The sequence below is a fragment of the Coregonus lavaretus genome (genome assembly GCF_964263955.1).
Source record: "Coregonus lavaretus genome assembly, chromosome: 37".
Taxonomy (NCBI): Eukaryota; Metazoa; Chordata; class Actinopteri; order Salmoniformes; family Salmonidae; genus Coregonus; species Coregonus lavaretus.
Genome location: NC_140024.1, coordinates 25,553,457 through 25,579,020, shown reverse-complemented (window position 1 = coordinate 25,579,020; position 25,564 = coordinate 25,553,457). Strand labels below are relative to the sequence as shown.

General features: G+C 47.3%; 1 protein-coding gene across 1 annotated transcript; it reads right to left on the bottom strand.

The window, feature by feature from the left end:
• Nucleotides 1-5,341: 5,341 nt before the first annotated feature.
• On the bottom strand, nt 5,342-24,210 carry LOC311111388 (uncharacterized protein; the record flags this gene model as incomplete). The annotated part of the gene is made up of 9 exons (XM_084154105.1): nt 5,342-7,978; nt 8,989-9,370; nt 9,500-9,971; nt 10,181-10,294; nt 10,416-10,529; nt 10,881-10,982; nt 12,568-12,572; nt 22,153-22,679; nt 23,334-24,210. 9 exons carry the CDS (start codon nt 24,208-24,210, stop codon nt 7,434-7,436), a joined length of 3,138 nt encoding a protein of 1,045 aa, XP_084010231.1. The 3' UTR covers nt 5,342-7,433.
• Nucleotides 24,211-25,564: the final 1,354 nt, after the last annotated feature.

Genomic DNA, 25,564 nt, shown 5'->3' with positions numbered 1-25,564 from the left:
GAGGTGGAACAGACGCTCCCCCGCCGCCTTCCCCTCAGGTGGGTGATCGAAGACAGCCCTGAAGCGGCGGGAGAACTCCGCGTAGGTGATGGTAGCGGCGTCTATTCCCCTCCATTCGGCGTTGGCCCACTCCAACGCCTTGCCGGATAGACAGGAGATGAGGGCGGAGACGCTCTCGTATCCCGAGGGCGCTGGGTGTATGGTAGCCAGGTAGAGTTCCACCTTCAGGAGGAACCCCTGACACCCGGCTGCAGAACCGTCATATTCCCTCGGGAGCGAGAGCCGTATGCCACTGGGTTCCGGTGCTGAGAGAGGAGGACGGGCCGTTGGTGATGGGATGGTGTGAGAAGGCGTGGGCACCTCTCCAGTAACCAACCGGCGCAGAGTGTTGGACACCTCGTTCATGGCGGCCCCAAGTTGCCGGATCATGGTGTCTTGGTCGCTGATCCGATCCTCCAGCGCCTTGGGTGCCGCCACTGCTCCTGCTGACTCCATTGTGGTGTGTTGTTCTGTCAAGGCTGAGGTGTATGATGTGTGGAAGTCAGGCGTAGGACACCGAAGCTTAGTCCAACAACGTTTACTGAAAAAACCCACCAGGCAAGGATACAGTAAACGGCCTCAAAACAAAGAGAGGCGAGCAATACGCAAACCATGCGTATAACAAATAACAAAGAAACAGAATAGAAAAACACGCAGCACTACGGACAGGCGAAAAACAACACACAACCTAACCAATACAACACAGGCAACTTATAGAACACGTAATCAGACACAAACGGACACAGGTGTGACAGACAGACAAAAGCAATCACACATAGAAACATTCAACGGTGGCAGCTAGTACTCCGGGGACGACGAACGCCGAAGCCTGCCCGAACTAGGAGGAGGAGCAGCCTCGGCAGAATCCGTGACACCATCTAGTGACTACTAGTGACTAATACTATTTAATAGAAGAGCAGCTGTTCTTCCTGCATGGCCAGGCCATCTAGTGACTACTAGTGACTAATACTATTTAATAGAAGAGCAGCTGTTCTTCCTGCATGGCCAGGCCATCTAGTGACTACTAGTGACTAATACTATTTAACAGAAGAGCAGCTGTTCTGTTACAGAATATAAAGTACACAAGAACAAACAGCCCATCTTCAGACACCAAAGAGTTCTGTAATCACACACTGTGACATGGAATGATGAAAGACTGGAGAGTTTATATGAGTTGATGAGAGAATATCGAACAGTTGAGTTTTTTTCAGTTTGATAAGCATCATTATCTACTAATCTAAGCTTCTTTCCCATGTCTCTCTCTACAGTTGTGTTAACAACAGTGGCTTTCCCATAGAGGGCACTGAGTCTGAGTCATCACTAGGCTAAACAGACACCCACTCTATCAGTGACAGTGTCTTTAGAGAGAGGAGGGAGGGAAGAGAGGGGATAGGCAGAGAGAAGGAGAGGGAGAGAGTGAGGGGAAGTAGAGAGGGAGGAGAGAGAGAAGGGGGCGAGGGAGAGGGGGAGAGGGAGAGAGAAGGAAAGAGAGAGGGGGAGAGGGAGAGAGAAGGAAAGGGAGAGGGAGAGAGAAGGAGAGGGAGAGAGAAGGAGAAAGAGAGAGAAGGAGAAAGAGAGGGGAGAGGGAGAGAGAAGGAGGGAGAGAGGAGGGAGAGAGTGAGTGAGGGGAAGTAGAGCGGGAGAGAGAGAGAAGAGGGAGAGAGAAGGAGAGGGAGAGAAGGAGAGGCAGCGAGAAGGAGAGAGCGATAGAGAGAGGGAGAGAGAAGGAGAAAGAGAGGGGAGAGGGAGAGAGAAGGAGAGGGAGAGAGAAGGAGAAAGAGAGGGGAGAGGGAGAGAGAAGGAGAGGGAGAGAGAAGGAGAAAGAGGGGAGAGGGAGAGAGAAGGAGAGGGAGAGAGAAGGAGAAAGAGAGGGGAGAGGGAGAGAGGAGGGAGAGAGAAGGAGAAAGAGAGGGGAGGGAGAGAGAAGGAGGGAGAGAGGAGAAAGAGAGGGGAGAGAAGGAGAAAGAGAGGAGAGAGGGAGAGAGAAGGAGAGGGAGAGAGAAGGAGAAAGAGGGGAGAGGGAGAGAGAAGGAGAGGGAGAGAGGAGGGAGAGAGAAGGAGAAAGAGAGGGGAGAGGGAGAGAGAAGGAGGGAGAGAGGAGGGAGAGAGTGAGTGAGGGGAAGTAGAGCGGGAGAGAGAGAGAAGAGGGAGAGAGAAGGAGAGGGAGAGAGCAGGAGAGGGAGAGAAGGAGAGGCAGCGAGAAGGAGAGAGCGATAGAGAGAGGGAGAGAGAAGGAGAAAGAGAGGGGAGAGGGAGAGAGAAGGAGAGGGAGAGAGAAGGATAAAGAGAGGGGAGAGGGAGAGAGAAGGAGAGGGAGAGAGAAGGAGAAAGAGGGGAGAGGGAGAGAGAAGGAGAGGGAGAGAGAAGGAGAAAGAGAGGGGAGAGGGAGAGAGGAGGGAGAGAGAAGGAGAAAGAGAGGGGAGGGAGAGAGAAGGAGGGAGTGAGGAGAAAGAGAGGGGAGAGAAGGAGAAAGAGAGGAGAGAGGGAGAGAGAAGGAGAGGGAGAGAGAAGGAGAAAGAGGGGAGAGGGAGAGAGAAGGAGAGGGAGAGAGGTGGGAGAGAGAAGGAGAAAGAGAGGAGAAAGAGAGGGAGGCTTTGTTACTTTGGTCCAAGCTCTCTGCAGGTCATTCACTAGGTCCCCCCATGTGGTTCTGGGATTTTTGCTCACTGTTCTTGTGATCATTTTGACCCCACGGGGTGAGATCTTGCGTGGAGCCCCAGATCGAGGGAGATTATCAGTGGTCTTGTATGTCTTCCATTTCCTAATAATTGCTCCCACAGTTGATTTCTTCAAACCAAGCTGCTTACCTATTGCAGATTCAGTCTTCCCAGCCTGGTGCAGGTCTACAATTTTGTTTCTGGTGTCCTTTGACAGCTCTTTGGTCTTGGCCATAGTGGAGTTTGGAGTGTGACTGTTTGAGGTTGTGGACAGGCGTCTTTTATACTGATAACAAGTTCAAACAGGTGCCATTAATACAGGTAACGAGTGGAGGACAGAGGAGCCTCTTAAAGAAGAAGTTACAGGTCTGTGAGAGCCAGAAATCTTGCTTGTTTGTAGGTGACCAAATACTTATTTTCCACCATAATTTGTAAATAAATTCATTAAAAATCCTACAATGTGATTTTCTGGATTTTTTCTCTCTTATTTTGTCTGTCATAGTTGACGTGTACCTATGATGAAAATTACAGGCCTCTCTCATCTTTTTAAGTGGGAGAACTTGCACAATTGGTGGCTGACTAAATACTTTTTTCCCCCACTGTATGTTTCCCATGCCAATAAAGCCCTTTGAATTGAATTGAGAGAGAGAGAGAGAGAGAGAGAGAGAGAGAGAGAGAGAGAGAGAGAGAGAGAGAGAGAGAGAGAGAGAGAGAGAGAGAGCGATTGAAACCTCTCTTTTGTGTCAGTGATGTATATCAGACAGCTGATTTCACAACAGGAGCCACACAGCACTCTTCCAATAAGGGTTTTAATTGAAGGTTGACTTTAGGATGTGCTATGTTATCCTCATCTGTATTATCGAAGCTATATAACAACATTACTACAATGTTACTCCAGTGAGCAGTAAGCATATTATTGCGCTTAAAGGACTGTAGTGAAACGACTCCATCTTGTGGCTGTACACTGACATAGAAAACCTGTCTTCACTGCTGCTGGTCAGATTGTCTGAAAACTATAATAATAATAATAATATGCCATTTAGCAGACGCTTTTATTCAAAGCGACTTACAGTCATGCGTGCATACATTTTTGTGTTTGGGTGGTCCCGGGGATCGAACCCACTACCTTGGCGTTACAAGCGCCGTGCTCTACCAGCTGAGCTACAGAGGACTACAGGTAACCAGTGCTTGACTTGGACTGAAATAGGTGCCGGTACTCATTTTGGGTGCCAGTACTGTTTATATTAATGTGCAGGAGCTCCACAATACTTTTGAATTAATATTCTATAACAGGTGCAGGAGCTAAAGTACAACATTTGAGGTGCCGGTCCTCAGCTCAGGGGAGTTCCTGCCCAAGTCAAGCACGGCAGGTAACTGCCAAAATAATGGAAACACTTGAGTAAACAAGAGGGATACAAAGTATATTGAAAGCAGGCACTGTACGTCCACACAGGTGAGGTTCCTGAGTTAATTAAGCATCCCATCATGCTTAGGGTCATGTATAAAAATGCTGGGCAGGCCATTATTTTGGCTACCATAGCTATACCCCCATAGGATGAATAACCCCATCCACAGGGCACGAGTGATCACTGAATAGTTTGATGAGCATGAAAAGATGTAAACCATATGCCATGGCCGTCTCAGTCACCAGATCACAACCCAATTGAACACTTATGGGAGATTCTGGAGTGGCGCCTGAAATAGCATTTTCCGTCACCATCAATAAAACACAAAAATTATGGAATATCTTGAGGAAGAATGGTGTCGCATCCCTCCAATAGAGTTCCAGACACTTGTAGAATCTATGCCAAGGCGCATTGAAGCTGTTCTGGCCCAACGCCCTATTAAGACACTTTATGTAGGTGCTTCCTTTATTTTGGCAGTTACCTGTACATTACTGACACTGAACTGATTGTTCAATTCAAATCAAAGTGTACTGTCATATGCACAGGATACAGCGTAGTGTACACAGTACAATTACATTATTTATTGAAAGCTCTCCTTGTAGTTCAACAGCAAAAAAAAGAGATCAACAAAAATATAGTAAGAAACATAATCATGCAGGACAGTAATTAATTGTTATAGTAAGTCATGTAATAATCTAATTTCAGGGGCTTACTGAAAATATAACAATGCATACAGACCTACTGTTCCTGTTGCATTTATTGGACTGTTTTTATTCTTCCCAATGTCATGTTATTCAGGAAGAAGAATTTGGATCTCGTCCACTAAGGTGATATGGTCCACAGAGCTAGATGAACAGGTAGGTCTTCTTGGATTACATTATGAAGAAGACGACCAGCACTGGCAAACTGGTTTAATATGTTAACACCAGATTTTTTTTCCCTTAGGGCGGCAGGTAGCTTAGTGGTTAAGAGCGTTGTGCCAGTAACCGAAAGGTCGCTGGTTCCCTTAGGGCGGCAGGTAGCTTAGTGGTTAAGAGCGTTGTGCCAGTAACCGAAAGGTCGCTGGTTCTAATCCCCGAGCCGACTAGGTGAAAAATCTGTCGATGTGCCCTTGAGCAAGGCACTTAACCCTAATTGCTCCTGTAAGTCGCTCTGGATAAGAGCGTCTGCTAAATGACCAATTATTTATTTAAAACAACTGTCACGATCGTCGGGAACAGAGGACCAAGGCGCAGCGTGGAAGGTGAACATATCTTTATTATTTGAGTAATACCATGAACAAAACAATAAACGATAACGTGACGTCCTCGGTTCAGACACAAACCTAAACAGGAACAAGATCCCACAAACACTGTGGGAAAACTGGCTGCCTAAGTATGGTTCCCAATCAGAGACAACAAGCAACAGCTGATACACGTTGCCTCTGATTGAGAACCACACTGGCCAACATAGAAATACTAACCTAGAACGAAAAACAAATGAAAGCTCACACCCTGGCTCAACATACTAGAGTCCCCAGAGCCAGGGCGTGACAGTACCCTCCCCCAAAGGCGCGGACTCCGACCGCGCCAACCAAACACCACAGGGGAGGGACCGGGTGGGCACTCCGCCTTGGCGGCGGATCCGGCTCCGGGCATGATCCCCACTCCCTCTCTAACCCCCCAAAGTACCCCTGGTCCGGTCTGGCCCTGCTGACCGGAGCTGGACTGCACACTGGTGGAGCGGATTGCTCCAGCTCCGGCGCGAAGCAGCTGACCCGTGCCGAACCAGGCACCGGTGGAACAGGCACGGGCTGTGGCGGACTGACGACGCACACCACTGGCCTGGTGTGGGGAGCAGGAACGGGCCGAGCCGGGCTGATGAAACGCACCCCTGACTTGGTGCGGGGAGCAGGAGCGGGCCGGACCGGGCTGACGAAGCGCACCACTGACTTGGTGCGGGGAGCAGGAACGGGCCGAGCCGGGCTGACGAAGCGCACCACTGACTTGGTGCGGGGAGCAGGAACGGGCCGAGCTGTGCTGACGAAACGCACCACTGACTTGGTGCGGGGAGCAGGAGCGGGCCGGACCGGGCTGACGAAGCGCACCACTGACTTGGTGCGGGGAGCAGGAACGGGCCGAGCCGGGCTGACGAAGCGCACCATTGACTTGGTGCGGGGAGCAGGAACGGGCCGAGCTGGGCTGACGAAACGCACCACTGACTTGGTGCGGGGAGCAGGAGCGGGCCGGACCGGGCTGCCGAAGCGCACCACTGGCTTGGTGCGGGGAGCAGGAATGGGCCGGACTGGGCTGGCGACGCGCACCACAGGCTTGGTGCGGGGAGCAGGAACAGGCCGGGCCGAGCTGGCGACGCGCACCGTAGGCTTGGTGCGAGTGGCAGGAACAGGCCGGACCGTACTAGGAACACACACCACTGGCCCTACGCGGGGATCAGGAACAGGCCGGACCGGACTGGCAACACACCCCAGTACCTCTCGCCGTGCCTCTACATCCTCTTTCCCCCTGGTGACCAGTGACTCCCGTAACCTGGCGGCCTCCTTCTGCCCCGTCGTCCACGGCGTGAGCCCCCCCCTAAACATTTTCTGGGCGTCTCTCCTACCCGTGGACCAGGTCTCCATGTCTCTCGCCAGACTTTCGCCCTTCTGCTTCCAAGTCCAGCCTCTCTCTTCCTCACACGGCTTGACCCAGTCGAGGAGGCGAAGGAGATCCGCTAGAGATCTCCCTGGCGATGGCTCCTGGACACGCTGCTTGGTCCAGTCTTGGTGGGAACTTCTGTCACGATCGTCGGGAACAGAGGACCAAGGCGCAGCGTGGAAGGTGAACATATCTTTATTATTTGAGTAATACCACGAACTAAACAATAAACGATAACGTGACGTCCTCGGTTCAGACACAAACCTAAACAGGAACAAGATCCCACAAACACTGTGGGAAAACTGGCTGCCTAAGTATGGTTCCCAATCAGAGACAACAAGCAACAGCTGATACACGTTGCCTCTGATTGAGAACCACACTGGCCAACATAGAAATACTAACCTAGAACGAAAAACAAATGAAAACTCACACCCTGGCTCAACATACTAGAGTCCCCAGAGCCAGGGCGTGACAACAACTTGCTGCAATACCTATTTATGACATTTGTTATTGCATTAATAACTGCAATTGAATGATTCAATTATCTGGAAAATATATTGCATTATAAATGTAAAATGTTAATACATTATCTGCTGATTTATGTAATATGTATTACATTATAATGAATTATTACATTATCTGGTGGCTACTACATTATCAGTTATGTTAACAGTATTTCAATGTTTAATATAAAACAGTCAGTCAGTGACATCTACAGGAGTGATGACCAGTGGGGCTGAGTTTTTACCAGTGAAATTATTACCAGGGCTGAAGAATGGATAGAGTTTCTCAGTGAAGGTGTAGCCAGTGTATGAGTGGATATGAGACTTGGCCTCCACATTGTAGAAAGAGACCTGACCCTTCTCATAATCCACAAACACCCCCACCTTCTGGGGCTTCTCTCTAAGGAAGAGGGGGACAGTGGGGACAGCACCAGCCCAGTACTCTCCATTCCTCAGCATCACAGTCCAGTATCCATCTTCAGGGTTCAGGTAAATCGTCCCCTTCATGTTGACGGACTTTGTGGCCACTCCTAAAGACCAGCCAGTCTTCCCCTTCACCTGCACCTCGTAGTAGAATCTCCCTGAGGAGAAGCCCTCCTTTCCCACGACACAGACAGAGATATCAAACCTCTCTGGGTTGTCAGGGAGATGCTGCCATTCGTCTCCAAATATAGCTTGTTTCCCGTCTTCAGACAGGATGAGTTGGGGATGTGCTGTATCAGGATCTAGAGTCACATCCACTGTGGAGAGAAACATACACTTTATTAGAATTAGAAAATATCAGCGAATATATAACATAAATCTGGGAAACTGCATTTTACTGCATAACACATTATTCTCTGACATTGGATATTTTTGTGAATGGTATGACATCTAAAATAATGTAATAGTCTATTCATGTAGCACTCTACATGGAGTTAACATAGAGGACAGTTGAGTCTAACTGAAGAGTAACACACAGGACTGTTGAGTCTAACTGAAGAGTAACACGCAGGACTGTTGAGTCTAACTGAAGAGTAACACACAGGACTGTTGAGCCTAACTGAAGAGTAACATACAGGACTGTTGAGTCTAACTGAAGAGTAACACACAGGACTGTTGAGTCTAACTGAAGAGTAACATACAGGACTGTTGAGTCTAACTGAAGAGTAACACACAGGACTGTTGAGTCTAACTGAAGAGTAACACACAGGACTGTTGAGTCTAACTGAAGAGTAACATACAGGACTGTTGAGTCTAACTGAAGAGTAACACACAGGACTGTTGAGTCTAACTGAAGAGTAACACACAGGACTGTTGAGTCTAACTGAAGAGTAACACACAGGACTGTTGAGTCTAACTGAAGAGTAACACACAGGACTGTTGAGTCTATCTGAAGAGTAACACACAGGACTGTTGAGCCTAACTGAAGAGTAACATACAGGACTGTTGAGTCTAACTGAAGAGTAACACACAGGACTGTTGAGTCTAACTGAAGAGTAACACACAGGACTGTTGAGTCTAACTGAAGTGTAACATACACTGACCAGAACATTTTCTGATTGTTTCAAGCTCTAAAATATGAAAGGTAACACTTTACTTGAAGGGGGTATACTTAAGGTATTTATAACATCTTTATGAAACCAGTCATAACACCTTCATGAGTGTTAAAGTATAATTCATAAGAACCTGTTAACAATACTATCTACTATTCTACTACTACCTTAAAAAATCTACTGTCACTTTAAGCAGTCATTATTGTCACACTAACCATAGTCCATCTTCATATTCTTCAGGTTTCTTCTCACATACTCAGCCTCTCTCTGTTGCTGTGGGTCTGAGCTGAGAGTAGCTATGGTCTTATTCAGAGCAGCAGTTCTGATGTCCATCAGTTCTTTCTCAAATGATGCCTCTTGTTTTAGCACAGCATTCTTTTTACTGAGCTCACCAACATCATGTTTGAGTTTAGAGATCTCCTGCTCCAAGTCTGACTTAGAGCTATTCAGCTCAGAGATCTCCTTCTTCAGCTCACTGATTGTATTCTTCAGATCAGAAATCTTCTCATAAGAATATTCTGCCGCCTCTTTAACTTCCATCATCTTTTTAGAGACCCTCTCCCTCTCCTCCTCAGTCTCAGTCTCCATAGTCTCCTCCTTAAGAGAAAACATGAAACACACAGTTCAGGTAATATAATACGTTCACAGTTCAGTTCATCTCATTATAATAGTGTGTGTAGTTAAGTGTTTGTAGTCATTCAAATAGCATTTTGATAATGACAGCACCTCTTTGATGCTCTCTATCTTTCCAGATTTGTGTCCCCTGTCTCCAGTGACCTCAGCCAGGGTGTGTCTCTGCAGTGCTGGGACGGTGTAGTGCTGCCTGACGTGGCTCTCACAGTAGGAGACAGTGCAGGTCAGACAGGACTTGACCGCTCTGAGCTTCTGTCCAGAGCAGATATCACAGGCCACGTCCCCAGGCCCAGCGTAGCTCAGAGCAGGGAGGGCAGGACTGAAGCCTGCCTGCTGGAGCCCCTGGAGGACCCTGGCCAAGGCTGTGTTAGTGTAGAGCACAGGCCGGGCTCTGGATCTCTTACTGCACTGGGGACACACATAGTCTCCTGCAGGGCCGGGCTGGGCCCAGTATGTGCTGATGCACTGCCTGCAGTAACTGTGTCCACAGGGAATGGAGACCGGGTCCCTCAGCACCTCTGAACACACAGAGCATCTGAACTGATCCTCAGTCAGCAGACTGACACTGAGAAAGAGAGGGGGTGGGGTTAGTACATGGCCTTCCTCCTAAACTCTACCAGTCTGCAGTCTTCTAAAGCAGCCGATTTATCTTAGATCAGACTCCACTCTCTCCTGCTTAGTCCTGCAATTCATACAGAAACATATATCTAGCTGCAATCTCTGGACAGTCCTTTATCAATAAATCAAACCAATCAAATGTATCAACCCTCTCACCTTGGATCAGGGGGACAGACTCCTGCTCTGAAGTTGATGTCTTGGCCCATTGACCTGTTACTCTCCATAGACAGACAGCTGGGAGCAGGAGACTCCACTCTCTCCTGTTTTATACTATGCATCAAATAATAAAGCATCTCATTATGACAGTGAAAATATCAAGGGATCTGGATCCTGTCATTACAAAACATGATCATTCTGAATGTAAGTAATGTAACACAGTGTCTAGTATAACCTTAGATTATGGGGACAGGCTCCTCGACTGAAGTTGATGTCTTGGCCCATTGACCTGTCACTCTTCATAGACAGACAGCTGGGAGCAGGAGACTCCACTCTATCCTGTTTGACACTAAATAAAATATAAAATTAGGCATTAATATGTTTCACATTTTTGCATATGTTCTTATCATAAAGTCAATATCTTAGACAGAAAGGTGATTTGTAAATATGATTTGTATGTAGTTTGTGCTTAGAGTAGCAGAGTGAAACTGAACCTTTGTTAGTGTTTATTCTTCACTCACAGCAATCAGTTTACCCTTTCTGAATCTCACTACACTGCACAATTCAGGAAGCTGAACCAAGAGCAGAACATAGCTGGTCCCACAACTGTCAGACGTTGGTATATAATGGGTTAAGATAAATAAAGCTTCATCTTTTATATGTTGGCATATATCAGTTAAAGCTGTAACACTGTTCTCACCTTGAGTCAGGGAGATTTACTCTTTTGAATTTGATATCTTGCTCCATTGACCTGTCACTCTTCATAGACACACAGCTGTGAGCTGCTCTCTCCTGCTTGACACTACACATTAAATAACATTTAAAATAAGCCATTATTATGTTCCATATTTTTGATATGTTTTCTTATCATGTTTATCCCTCAGACAGCCCCTCTCTCTGACTCACCTCATGACTCCAGGGTCTCCCTCAGGCTCCATACAGTCTAATGTCTCTTCAGAATCTGGACTGCATCAGATCTCTCACTCAGAGAGAGACAAACTACTAGTAAATACAAACATCATACATGAATATAATGGCTGTGCAGTGTGCACAGTAGGCTACTGCACTTTAAATAGTATGTTCTTTCTCATATGTAATGTATCAACTGGCCATGTGATCATATTTCATGACTTTATCAAGAGATTAAATCGTGAGCAGATTCCATTTTAGAGAACCTCCATGTTCTTTGTTAAACTTGCAAAACAACTTCAGGTGTTTGGATCTCTACAAATGAATGTAGTATTAGTAGTATTAGTAGTAGTATTAGTTGTAGACATAGTAGTATAAGTAGTAGTATTAGTCATATTATTAGTAGTAGACATAGTAGTATTTGTAGTAGTATTTGTAGTAGTATTATTAATAGACATATTAGTATTAGCAGTAGTAGAGGGTAGTAGTATTCATCATAGTATTGGTAGTAGCAGTAGTAGTAGCAGTAGTTGTAGTATTAGTAGTAGACATAGTAGTATTAGTAGTAGTATTAGTCATAGTATTAGTAGTAGATATATTAGTATTTGTAGTAGTATTAGTCATAGTATTAGTAGTAGATATAGTCGTATTAGTAATAGACAGTAATATTAGTTGTAGATATATGTAGTATTAGTAGTAGACATAGTAGTATTAGTAGTATTCATATTATTAGTATTACTAGGTAGAATTAGTAGTGTACATGGGAGTATTAGTAGTATTAGTATTAGTATTAGTATTAGTAGTAGACATAGTAGTACTAGTAGTATTAGTAGTAGACATAGTAGTATTACAAGTAAACATAGTAGTAGTAGTAGTAGTATTAGTAGTATTAGACATAGTAGTACTAGTAGTATTAGTAGTATACATAGTAGTATTAGATATAGTAGTATTATTAGTATTATTAGCAGTATTAGTAGTAGACATTAGTATTAGTGGTATTAGAATAGACATAGTAGTATTAGTAGTATTACCGGTATTATACACATACTATAAATATGTGTACGATTTTATTGCCATAGGTTACAGCATTGTAGCCAATTTGAGGACATGCCTGCTTAATTCAAGCTAAGACATTATACTACATATTGTTATTGAAATGTCCCAATATTATATGTAAATAACTGTACTAGTTTTCTCTTGCTTACTTATTTTTTCTTACCAAGAACTGGAGTAACCGACTCTGCACCGATAGTCCGCTTAATGTTTCCCTGAGGTGAGGTGATAAACTATTAACCTTTACTCTAAGTGAACACGTAGCAATGGTCAGGTGACAGGGCAGGTGACAGCTTGGCTTATCAACAAACAGTTGCTGTTCAGAGTCCAAAGAGAATCTGAATATCAGTTTACTTACTGAATTGACTGAAATGAAATGGAATTTAGCCCAATCCTGCAACCCATCTGGAGAAGAGTTCACATACACTGTCTGGGATGGGGAAGACAGCACACATACACACACACGCACCCATGCACGCACTCACACACACGCACGCACACACACACACACACACACACACACACACACACACACACCTCGCCCAAGCACAAAGCACACACCTCGCCCAAGCACAAATATAACCTACTCTCAAATCTTGCTTGCAAAACACTCTTCAGGTCAGGGTTTGAGTTAAATGTTGACTTTAGGATGTGCTATGGATGTCCTCATCTGTATTCTTGAAGCTATAACCACATTAATGTTACTACAGCGAGCCCCTCACTAGAGAAGGGGGCAGCTGCATCCCAATATGGCGTACAGAGTATGTACGAGTGGGTGTGTCGAAAGGAAAGTAGTGGGCATGTGGAAAGGAGTGGGTGAGTCGAAAGCGCTCTGCTATAGGTAAGAAGGTTTTTCTGCTATAGGTAAGAAGGTTTTTCTGCTATAGGTAAGAAGGTTTTTCTGCTATAGGTAAGAAGGTTTTTCTGCTATAGGTAAGAAGGTTTTTCTGCTATAGGTAAGAAGGTTTTGATTGAGCTGTGTTTTTTAAACCGTGCAACTACCGTAACATTGAGCTACCGTACTGAGAGAGTTTAGACTTCTGTTTTTAAGCCATATGAGTCTGAACCGTAAATCACTGTTCGTTTTACACAAATAATAGTACATTTTCACTTATAAAACTGACAATAGTTTATTTTTGATTAAAAGTATTGATGATGGATGTACTCCATGCGTTGTGTGCGTGTGCAGCTGTCACCCTGATATTGACAACTAGGTAGCTACTTCCTACGACGTTGCTGGACAGTAGTGCTGTCACAATACCGATGTGGATGTGGTGGAGGAGTCAGGCGCAGGACACAGAGGTAAAGTCCAACAGACTTTAATAGTCACAAGTAATAAGAGGAAAAACCTCCGACCTCAAACAAACAACGAGGCGAGGGAACAATTACGCATACGCGTAAACACTAAGATACAAAACAAAACGAGAGCAAACACGTAGCTCCGATACTGTGGCAGGAAAAAACAACACACAAAATACTAGAACAAAACAAGGAACTTATAGGACACGTAATCAAGACACCAATGGACACAGGTGATACAGACAGACAAAAGCAATCAAATGCAGAAACATAGAGCGGTGGCAGCTAGTACTCCGGGGACGGCGAACGCCGAAGCCTGCCCGAACCAGGAGGAGGAGCAGCCTCGGCCGAAACCGTGACAGTACCCCCCCCTTGACGCGCGGCTCCAGCCGTGCGCCGACCCCGGCCTCGGGGACGGCCAGGAGGACGCGGACCCGGGCGCGTGGGATGCCCATGGTGAAACTCAGTCAGGAGGGATGGATCGAGTATGTCCCTCCTGGGCACCCAGCACCGTTCCTCCGGACCGTACCCCTCCCACTCCACGAGATACTGGAGACCACTCATCCGGCGCCTCGAGTCCAAGATGGTCCGGACCCTGTACGCCGGGGCCCCCTCGATGTCCAAAGGGGGCGGAGGGGTCTCTCCTATCTCATCTTCTTGGAGTGGGCCAGCTACCACCGGCCTGAGAAGAGACACATGGAACGAGGGGTTAATATTTTTATACTCTATAGGCAGTTGTAACCTGTAACACACCTCGTTCAATCTTCTCAGGACTTTGAAGGGCCCCACAAACCGCCGACCCAGCTTCCGGCAGGGCAGGCGGAGGGGCAGGTTTCGAGTCGAGAGCCAGACTCGATCTCCCGGTGCGTACACCGGTCCCTCACTGCGGTGGCGGTCGGCGCTCGCCTTTTGTTGACGGATGGCACGCTGCAGATGGACATGGGCAGCGTCCCACGTCTCCTCCGAGCGCCGAATCCAATCGTCCACCGCAGGGGCCTCGATCTGGCTCTCGTGCCATGGTGCCAGGACCGGCTGATAACCTAAAACCCACTGGAAAGGTGTTAAATTGGTGGAGGAGTGGCGGAGAGAGTTCTGGGCCATCTCTGCCCAGGGGATGAACCTAGACCACTCCTCCGGCCGGTCCCGGCAATAGGACCTCAAAAACCTACCCACATCCTGGTTGACACGTTCCACCTGCCCATTGCTCTCTGGGTGGTACCCCGAGGTAAGGCTTACCGAGACCCCCAACCGTTCCATGAACGCCCCCCAAACTCTGGAGGTGAACTGGGGACCTCGGTCAGACACTATATCCTCGGGGACCCCATAATGCCGGAAAACATGGGTAAATAGGGCCTCAGCGGTTTGTAGGGCAGTAGGGAGACCCGGCATGGGAAGGAGACGACAGGCCTTGGAAAACCGATCCACAACGACCAAAATGGTGGTATTCCCCTGGGAGGGGGGAAGGTCGGTTACGAAATCCACCGATAGGTGGGACCATGGTCGTTGTGGAACGGGCAGGGGATGTAGCTTACCCCTGGGCAAATGTCTAGGCGCCTTACACTGGGCACACACCGAGCAGGAGGAGACATAAACCCTCACATCCCTAGCTAACGTTGGCCACCAGTATTTCATGCTAAGACAGTGCATGGTCCGGCCAATACCTGGATGTCCAGAGGAGGGTGATGTATGAGCCCAATAAATCAGTCGATCACGAATCTCGAGCGGAACGTACGTCCGCCCCACAGGACACTCGGGGGGAGTAGGGTCGGTACGCAGTGCCCGCTCGATTTCCGCATCGACCTCCCATACCACCGGAGCCACCAAACAAGACTCCGGCAGTATGGAAGTAGGCTCGTTGGACCTCTCCTCTGTGTCATACCGCCGGGACAGGGCGTCTGCCTTACCATTCTGGGACCCAGGGATGTATGTGATCTTAAAGACGAACCGGGTTAGGAACATGTTCCACCTAGCCTGACGAGGGTTCAATCTCCTAGCTGCCCGGATGTACTCCAGGTTACGGTGATCAGTCAGAATGAGGAAAGGGTGTTGAGCCCCCTCAAGCCAATGCCTCCACACCTTTAGGGCCTGGACTACGGCTAACAGCTCCCTGTCCCCAATATCATAGTTACGCTCCGCCGAGCTGAGCTTCTTGGAGTAGAACGCACAGGGGCGGAATTTAGGTGGCGTGCCGGACCGTTGTGATAGAACTGCCCCAATACCGGTCTCGGACGCGTCTACCTCTACTTGGAATGGTAAAGAGGGATCCGGATGCGCCAGCACCGGAGCCGAGGTGAACAGGTTCTTTAGTTTGACAAATGCCCTGTCCGCCTCAGCCGACCACTGCAAACGAACCGGACCCCCCTTTAGCAGGGACGTAATGGGAGCTGCAACCTGTCCAAAACCCCGAATAAACCTCCGGTAGTAATTAGCAAAACCCAAGAACTGCTGCACCTCTTTTACAGTGGTTGGAGTTTGCCAATTACGCACGGCCGATACCCGGTCTACCTCTATCTCCACGCCAGACGCGGACAACCGATAACCCAAAAAGGAGACGGACTCCTGGAAGAACAGGCATTTCTCTGCCTTGACATACAAGTCATGCTCCAACAGTCTTCTCAACACTCGGCGCACCTGGGCTACATGCTCGGCTCGTGTAGAAGAATACACTAGGATGTCGTCGATGTACACTACTACACCCTGCCCATGCATGTCCCGGAAAATCTCGTCAACAAAGGATTGGAAGACTGAAGGAGCATTCATTAACCCGTATGGCATGACGAGATACTCGTAATGACCCGAGGTGGTGCTAAATGCTGTTTTCCATTCATCCCCCTCCCTAATGCGCACCAGATTGTACGCGCTCCTGAGATCCAACTTTGTGAAGAACCGCGCTCCGCGTAATGACTCCGTCATCGTCGCAATCAGAGGAAGTGGGTAACTGTATTTCACTGTGATCTGATTGAGACTACGGTAATCAATACACGGGCGCAATCCCCCGTCCTTCTTCTTCACAAAGAAGAAACTCGAGGAGACCGGGGAAGTAGAGGATCGTATGTATCCCTGTGCCAAGGACTCGGCTATGTAAGTTTCCATAGCCGCTGTTTCCTCTTGAGACAGGGGATACACATGACTCCGGGGAAGAGCTGCTCCTGTCTGGAGATTTATCGCACAGTCCCCTTGTCTATGAGGAGGTAGCCGTGTTGCCCTCGATTTGCTAAACACGAGTGCTAAATCCTCATACTCAGGGGGAATGCGCAGTGCGGGCACTTGGTTCGGACTCTCTACCGAGGTCGCCCCTACGGAAACACCTAGACATCTCCCTACACACTGGGCAGACCACTCCATAAGAGCCTTCTGTTGCCACGCTATGGTAGGATCATGGGTGCTTAACCAGGGAAGGCCCAACACCACTGGGTACGCAGGAGAGTCAATCAGATAAAACTGAATAATCTCCTCATGACCCCCCTGCGTCGTCATCGTCAGCGGTGCTGTGACATCCCTGATCAGACCCGACCCCAACGGCCGGCTGTCTAATGCGTGGACAGGGAATGGAGCTTCTACCGGCCGAAGGGGAATTCCTAACCTACAACAAAATGCCCGATCAATAAAGTTCCCAGCTGCGCCTGAATCGACTAGCGCCTTATGCTGGGAATGAGGTGCCACCTGTGGAAATCTCACAGGAATACTCATGTGACCAACAGAAAGCTCTGGGTAAGTGGGGCGCCTACTCACCTGAAATGACTCCCCAGTGCGTGGCCTGTTGTCACCTCTCCCAGGAGACCCTCCCCAGCACCTGGCCGCGGTGTGTCCTCCACGACCACAGGTGGTGCAGGGGATGGCCTCCCTCGGGTTCCCTCTCCTCCTCTCTCTAGCGCCAGCACCCCCGAGCTCCATGGGAATCGGCTCGGAGGTGCTGGAGGGTGAAATGGACGACCCCCACTCGGGACGTCCGCGGGTAGCCAGCAGGGTGTCCAGACGGATGGAGATGTCCACCAACTGATCGAACGACAGGTTGGTGTCCCTGCAGGCCAGCTCACGACGAACGTCCTCTCGTAGGCTACACCGGTAGTGGTCGATGAGGGTCCTCTCATTCCACCCCGCATCCGCCGCTAGTGTCCGGAACTCCAGTGCGAACTCCTGTGCGCTCCTCTTCCCCTGTCGGAGGTGGAATAGACGCTCTCCCGCCGCTTTCCCCTCAGGTGGATGATCGAAGACTGCCCTGAGCGGCGGGAGAACTCCGCGTAGGTGATGGTTGCGGCGTCTATTCCCCTCCATTCGGCGTTGGCCCACTCCAACGCCTTGCCGGATAGACAGGAGATGAGGGCGGAGACGCTCTCGTATCCCGAGGGCGCCGGGTGTATGGTGGCAAGGTAAAGTTCCACCTGCAGGAGGAAGCCCTGACACCCGGCTGCAGAACCGTCATATGCCCTCGGGAGTGAGAGCCGAATGCCACTGGGTTCCGGTGCTGAGAGAGGAGGACTGGCCGTTGGTGATGGGATGGCGTGAGAAGGCGTGGGCACCTCTCGATTCACCAATCGGCGCAGCGTGTTGGACACCTCGTCCATGGCGGCCCCGAGTTGCCGGATCATGTTGTCCTGGTAGTTGATCCGGTCTTCCAGGGATCCGGGTGCCGCCGCTGTTCCTGCTGACTCCATGGTGGTGTGTTGTTCTGTCACAATACCGATGTGGATGTGGTGGAGGAGTCAGGCGCAGGACACAGAGGTAAAGTCCAACAGACTTTAATAGTCACAAGTAATAAGAGGAAAAACCTCCGACCTCAAACAAACAACGAGGCGAGGGAACAATTACGCATACGCGTAAACACTAAGATACAAAACAAAACGAGAGCAAACACGTAGCTCCGATACTGTGGCAGGAAACAACAACACACAAAATACTAGAACAAAACAAGGAACTTATAGGACACGTAATCAAGACACAAATGGACACAGGTGATACAGACAGACAAAAGCAATCAAATGCAGAAACATAGAGCGGTGGCAGCTAGTACTCCGGGGACGGCGAACGCCGAAGCCTGCCCGAACCAGGAGGAGGAGCAGCCTCGGCCGAAACCGTGACAAGTGCTTGTCAAGCGGGAGCGACGGGCACTGTGTCCTGTTGTTGTTACCATTCATGCCCTCCCCATTGAGTAGTAGACTGTATGTTTGTATCAAGGTGACATCTAGATGGTTATCAATATTAGTTATTTCTTGTGTAGACTGCTATCCTACTTGAAATAATATCATTTGAGAGAAAAAAAATGGCCATGTTAGCTATCGAGTATGAAGCACTTGAAGTAGGCAGGCACATCGATTCAGCACCCGGTGCACTGGTTGCCGGCTTATCGACTCGTCATGCAGCCCAATCAGCCACTCAACACGGTATTGAGTGGCAACAAATCTGCTCAATTAGCTGATTCACTTTCCATATACCCACTCCTTTCGACACACCCACTCGTCCATACTCCGGTCCCCATATTGGCCTGTAGCTACCCATACTTGCCTCACTAGGTGAACTTAATGCGCTGTAGTGAAACAGCGCCTTCATGTGGCTTTACGCTGACATAGAAAACCTGCCCTCAACACTTCTGCTGGTCAGATGTGCTGAAAACTCCATTACTACTTCTGAACCAGGGACATTGGGTATGGCATGGAATGGCATGGTATGGCAGGGTATGGCAGGGTATGGCAGGGTATGGCAGGGTATGGCAGGGTATGGCAGGGTATGGCAGGGTATGGCAGGGTATGGCATGGAATGGCAGTTGACATACTGTAGCTCAACACCAACATTTTAAAATAGGATACAAAAATATTTCAAATCCTGATTAAAAGGCAAATGCAGTTTAGCAGGGTTAGTTTGCTGACTTCAGGACCATGCGGACTCCTGGGAGGTGGAGGTAGGCTGTTTGTATGGCTGGCTGGCTGGCTGGCTGGCTGGCTGGCTGGCTGTTTGTATGGCTGGCTGGCTGGCTGGCTGGCTGGCTGACTGGCTGGCTGGCTGGCTGGCTGGCTGGCTGGCTGGCTGTATGGCTGGCTTGATTGGTTGAGCTGAATGAAGCTACAGCAACAAGGTGATGGCTGGAGTCCATTTTGCTTGTATTTGCTGTTCTCCAAATCGCAATTTAGAGTTTTTAAATTGTGTAGAAATGCAGTAAATGTGCTTCAATTTGATAAAAATCCTTGGAGGGAACTGATTATTTAAATCAAATCCAAGTTTATTGCCATATGCACAGGATACAGCGCAGTGAACACAGTACAATGAAGTGACTTTTGCAAGCTCTCCTTTCAGTTCCACAGCTAAAAATAAAGTAAGAAACATAATACAGTGAGGGAAAAAAGTATTTGATCCCCTGCTGATTTTGTACGTTTGCCCACTGACAAAGAAATGATCAGTCTATAATTTTTATGGTAGGTTTATTTGAACAGTGAGAGACAGAATAACAACAAAAAAATCCAGAAAAACGCATGTCAAAAATGTTAGAAATTGATTTTGCATTTTAATGAGGGAAATAAGTATTTGACCCCCTCTCAATCAGAAAGAATTCTGGCTCCCAGGTGTCTTTTATACAGGTAACGAGCTGAGATTAGGAGCACACTCTTAAAGGGAGTGCTCCTAATCTCAGCTTGTTACCTGTATAAAAGACACCTGTCCACAGAAGCAATCAATCAATCAGATTCCAAACTCTCCACCATGGCCAAGACCAAAGAGCTCACCAAGGATGTCAGGGACAAGATTGTAGACCTACACAAGGCTGGAATGGGCTACAAGACCATCGCCAAGCAGTTTGGTGAGAAGGTGACAATAGTTGGTGCGATTATTTGCAAATGGAAGAAACACAAAATAACTGTCAATCTCCCTCGGCCTGGGGCTCCATGCAAGATCTCACCTCGTGGAGTTGCAATGATCATGAGAACGGTGAGGAATCAGCCCAGAACTACACAGGAGGATCTTGTCAATGATCTCAAGGCAGCTGGGACCATAGTCACCAAGAAAACAATTGGTAACACACTATGCCGTGAAGGACTGAAATCCTGCAGCACCCGCAAGTTCCCCCTGCTCAAGAAAGCACATATACAGGGCCGTCTGAAGTTTGCCAATGAACATCTGAATGATTCAGAGGAGAACTGAGTGAAAGTGTTGTGGTCAGATGAGACCAAAATCGAGCTCTTTGGCATCAACTCAACTCGCCGTGTTTGGTGGAGGAGGAATGCTGCCTATGACCCCAAGAACACCATCCCCACCGTCAAACATGGAGGTGGAAACATTATGCTTTGGGGGTGTTTTTCTGCTAAGGGGACAGGACAACTTCACCGCATCAAAGGGACGATGGACGGGGCCATGTACCGTCAAATCTTGGGTGAGAACCTCCTTCCCTCAGCCAGGGCATTGAAAATGGGTCGTGGATGGGTATTCCAGCATGACAATGACCCAAAACACACAGCCAAGGCAACAAAGGAGTGGCTCAAGAAGAAGCACATTAAGGTCCTGGAGTGGCCTAGCCAGTCTCCAGACCTTAATCCCATAGAAAATCTGTGGAAGGAGCTGAAGATTCGAGTTGCCAAACGTCAGCCTCGAAACCTTAATGACTTGGAGAAGATCTGCAAAGAGGAGTGGAACAAAATCCCTCCTGAGATGTGTGCAAACCTGGTGACCAACTACAAGAAACGTCTGACCTCTGTGATTGCCAACAAGGGTTTTGCCACCAAGTACTAAATCATGTTTTGCAGAGGGGTCAAATACTTATTTCCCTCATTAAAATACAAATACATTTATAACATTTTTGACATGCGTTCTTCTGGATTTTTGTTGTTGTTATTCTGTCTCTCACTGTTCAAATAAACCTACCATTAAAATTATAGACTGATCATGTCTTTGTCAGTGGGCAAATGTACAAAATCAGCAGGGGATCAAATACTTTTTTCCCTCACTGTATATATGCATGCAGGAATGTACTTCACTGTTGAACTAATTCATATTGATGTTGTTCTACACTACAGTCTAATTTTAGGGAATTACTGAAAATATGACAATGTGTATAGACCTACGGATCTTGTTGCAATTATTTGATGGTTTTTATTAATCCCAAAGTCATGTTATAGCAGGAAGAAGAATTTGGATCTCGTCCACTAAGGTGATATGGTCCACAGAGCTAGATGGATCTCGTCCACTAAGGTGATATGGTCCACAGATCTAGATGGACAGGTAGGTCTTCTTGGATTACATTAGAGGGAAGACAACCAGCACTGGCAAAATGTGATTTAGTATGTTAACACTTGAAATTATAACCTTATCCACAAAACTACCATATTACCGGTTCTTCTTGTTTCTTATTTCTATTTCTTGTGTTTTTGTTCTACCTTATATGTTATTTGTATTATTACATTGTTATTACTGCATTGCTGGGTTTAGAGCTAGCAAGAATGGCATTTCTCTGTTCTTGTGCATGTGACATTAAAACTTGAAATAAGTTGGTACTCAACAGATTACAATAATTATTCGTAATTATTGCAGTTCCTACTGCAATAATACCTGCAATTGATTGATGATATTATCAGGAAAAGTTATGACATTATAAATGTAAAATGTTAATACATGATCTGCTGATTTTATGTAATTTCTATTACATTATAATGACTGTTGGCTATTAAATTATCTGTTATGTTAACAGTATTTCAATGTTTGATATGAAACAGTCAGTCAGTGACATCTACAAGAGTGATGACCAGTGGGGCTGAGTTTTTACCACCATCATTAAGACCGGGGCAGAAGTATGGATAGAGTTTCTCAGTGAAGGTGTAGCCAGTGAAAGAGTAGATATGAGACCTGGCTTCCACATTGTAGAAGGAGACTTGACCCTCCTCATAATCCACAAACACTCCCACCTTCTGGGTCTTCTCTCTCTGGGAGAGGGGGACAGAGTGGTTAGCATTAGCCGTGTACTTTCCATTCTTCAGCCACACAGTCCAGTATCCATTCTCAGGGCTCAGTGTAATCATCCCCTTCCTGTTAATGGACTCTCTGGCCACTCCTAAAATCCACCTAGTCTTCTCCTTTACCTGAACCTCATAGTAGAATCTCCCTGAGGAAAAGCCCTCCTTTCCCAGGACACAGGGAACAGCATCAAACCTCTCTGGGTTGTCAGGGAGATCCTGTTTTATGTCTCCATGTCTCACTTGTTTCCTGTCTTCAGACAGGATGAGGTAGTGATGTGCTGTATCAAGGTCTAGAGTCACATCCACTGTGGAGAGAAACATACACTTTATTAGAATGAGAAAATATCAGAGGATATAACATCAATGTGGGGAACTGCATTTTACTTTATAATACATTATTCTATGACATATGGATATTTTCCCACTTCAATATGACATCTAAACTAATGTAATAGTCTATTAATGTAAACACTCTAGATCAGGCCTTGGCAACCCTGGTGCCACAGGCACTTATTTAACTGACCCGGAAGACCAGGTGTGTTGAATTTAGGCAATCACTGAACTGATCAATTAACTAAGTTGCTCAGTGTGGTGCCTAGTTGGGACAAAATACTGCAGTACATGCAGCACTCCAGGAACTGGGTTGCCTACCCCTGGACTAGACTGTAGACGTGCTTGCCAGTCTCAGAGCACTTTGTGACACACAGGGCTGTTGAGTTAAAGAGACTAACTGAAGCGTAACATGCACTGACCAGGATATTTTCTGACAGTTTCAAGTTCTAAAATACACCAGAAAATAGGTAACACTTTACTTGAAAGGTGTAGACATACAGCATACAGTATACTGTAACACCTTTATGAAACCAGTCATAACATCTTTATGGTGCAGTATTCATTAGAACCTGTTAACAATACTATCTAAATGATGTAGCTTAAAAAATCTATACTGCCACACTAACCATAGTACATCGTGATAGTCTTCAGGACAGTCTTTATGTGTTGCTGTAGGTCTGAGCTGAGAGTAGCAATGGTCATTTTCCGGTCAGCAGTTATGATGTCCATCAGTTGTTTCTCGATTGTTGCATCTTGTTTCAGCACAGCATTCTCCTTACTGAGCTCACCAACATCGTATTTGAGTTTAGAGATCTCCTGCTCCATGTCTGAGTTTAACTTAGAGATGTTCTTCAGCTCAGAGTTCTCTTTCCTCAGCTCACTGATTGTGTTCTTCAGATCAGAAAACCCCTCATCAGAATCCTCTTCCTCCTCTTTAACTTCCATCTTCATCTTTTTACAGACACTCTGCCCCTCCTCAGTCTTCATAGCCCCTTCCTGAAGAGGTAAGTGTTTGTAGCCATTCAAATAGTGCATTGATATTGACAGCACCTCTTTGATGCTCTCTGTCTGTCCAGCGTTGCCATGGTGGTCTTTGTGTCCCCCGTCTCCAGTGACCTCAGCCAGGGTGTGTCTCTGCAGTGCTGGGACGGTGTAGTGCTGCCTGACGTGGCTCTCACAGTAGAAGACAGTGCAGGTCAGACAGGACTTGACCGCTCTGAGCTTCTGTCCAGAGCAGATATCACAGGCCACGTCCCCAGGCCCAGCGTAGCCCAGAGCAGGGAGGGCAGGACTGAAGCCTGCCTGCTGGAGCCCCTGGAGGACCCTGACCAAGGCTGTGTTAGTGATGAGCACAGGCCGGGCTCTGGATCTCTTACTGCACTGGGGACACACATAGTCTCTTGCAGGGCCGGGCTGGGCCCAGTATCTGCTGATGCACTGCCTGCAGAAACTGTGTCCACAGGGAATGGAGACCGGGTCCCTCAGCACCTCTGCACAGAGCATCTGAACTGATCCTCAGTCAGCAGACTGACACTGAGAGAGAGACATATATATACAATAAAAAACAACAACATCAACTACGGTCTCAGATCATGAGTAAAGCTACTCATTTCAACACTCACCTCAGATCAGGGGTCAAGGTCTCTCTTTTAAAGTCATAGGGTTGCTCCATTGACCTGTCACTATTCATAGACAGACAGCAGGGAGCAGGAGACATAGTCTCCTGAGTGGCGCAGTGGCCTAAGGCACTGCATCGCAGTGCTAACTGTGCCACTAGAGATCCTGGTTCGAATCCAGGCTCTGTCGCAGCCGGCCGCGACCGGGAGACTCATGGGCGGCGCACAATTGGCCCAGCGTCGTCCAGGGTAGGGGAGGGAATGGCCGGCATTGATGTAGCTCAGTTGATAGAGCATGGCGTTTGCAACGCCAGGGTTGTGGGTTCGATTCCCACGGGGGGCCAGTATAAAAAATATGTATTCACTAACTGTAAGTTGCTCTGGATAAGAGCGTCTGCTAAATGACTAAAATGTAAATGAGACTCAACTTTCTCCTGCTTGGCTCTACAATTCATACAAAATATAGTTATCTGTAATGATATCATCACATTATCCTCTGTGTTGTCTTAAAGTGAAAGCAGATGAAACTAAATATATTTATCAACAGTAAAATACAGTAAACTGCCAAAATAAAGGAAACAATTGAGTAAATTAGGGTTATGGTGGCTCTGTTATGGTGTAGGATGCATTTTCCTAGCATGTGATAAGGTCCACTCAACCCCTTAGAGGGCAAGGTAAACGCCAATAAATACACTGCCATTCTGAGTGATCAGCTTCAACCTATGGTGAATCATTTCTATCCTGATGGGTGTGGCCTCTTCCAGGATGACAATGCCCCCATCCACAAGGCACGAGTGGTCACTGAATGGTTTGATGAGCATGAAAACGATGTAAACCATATGCCATGGCCGTCTCAGTCATCAGATCTCAACCCAATTGAACACTTATGGGAGATCTGGAGTGACGCCTGAGACAGCGTTTTCCACCACCATCAACAAAACACCAAATTATGGAATATCTCGTGGAAGAATGGTGTTGCATCCCTCCAACAGAGTTCCAGACACTTGTATAATCCATGCCAAGGCGCATTGAAGCTGTTCTGGCACCTCGTGGTGGCCCAATGCCCTATTAAGACATTTAATGTTGGTGTTTCCTTTATTCTGGCAGTTACCTGTATATCCTAGTTGTGTACACACTATGTAGCTGCAGTCCGACCAAGCTTTATAAACACTCACCTTATATCAGAGAGACATACTTCTCCACTGACGTGTAAGGCTTCCTCCATTGACCTGTTACTCTTC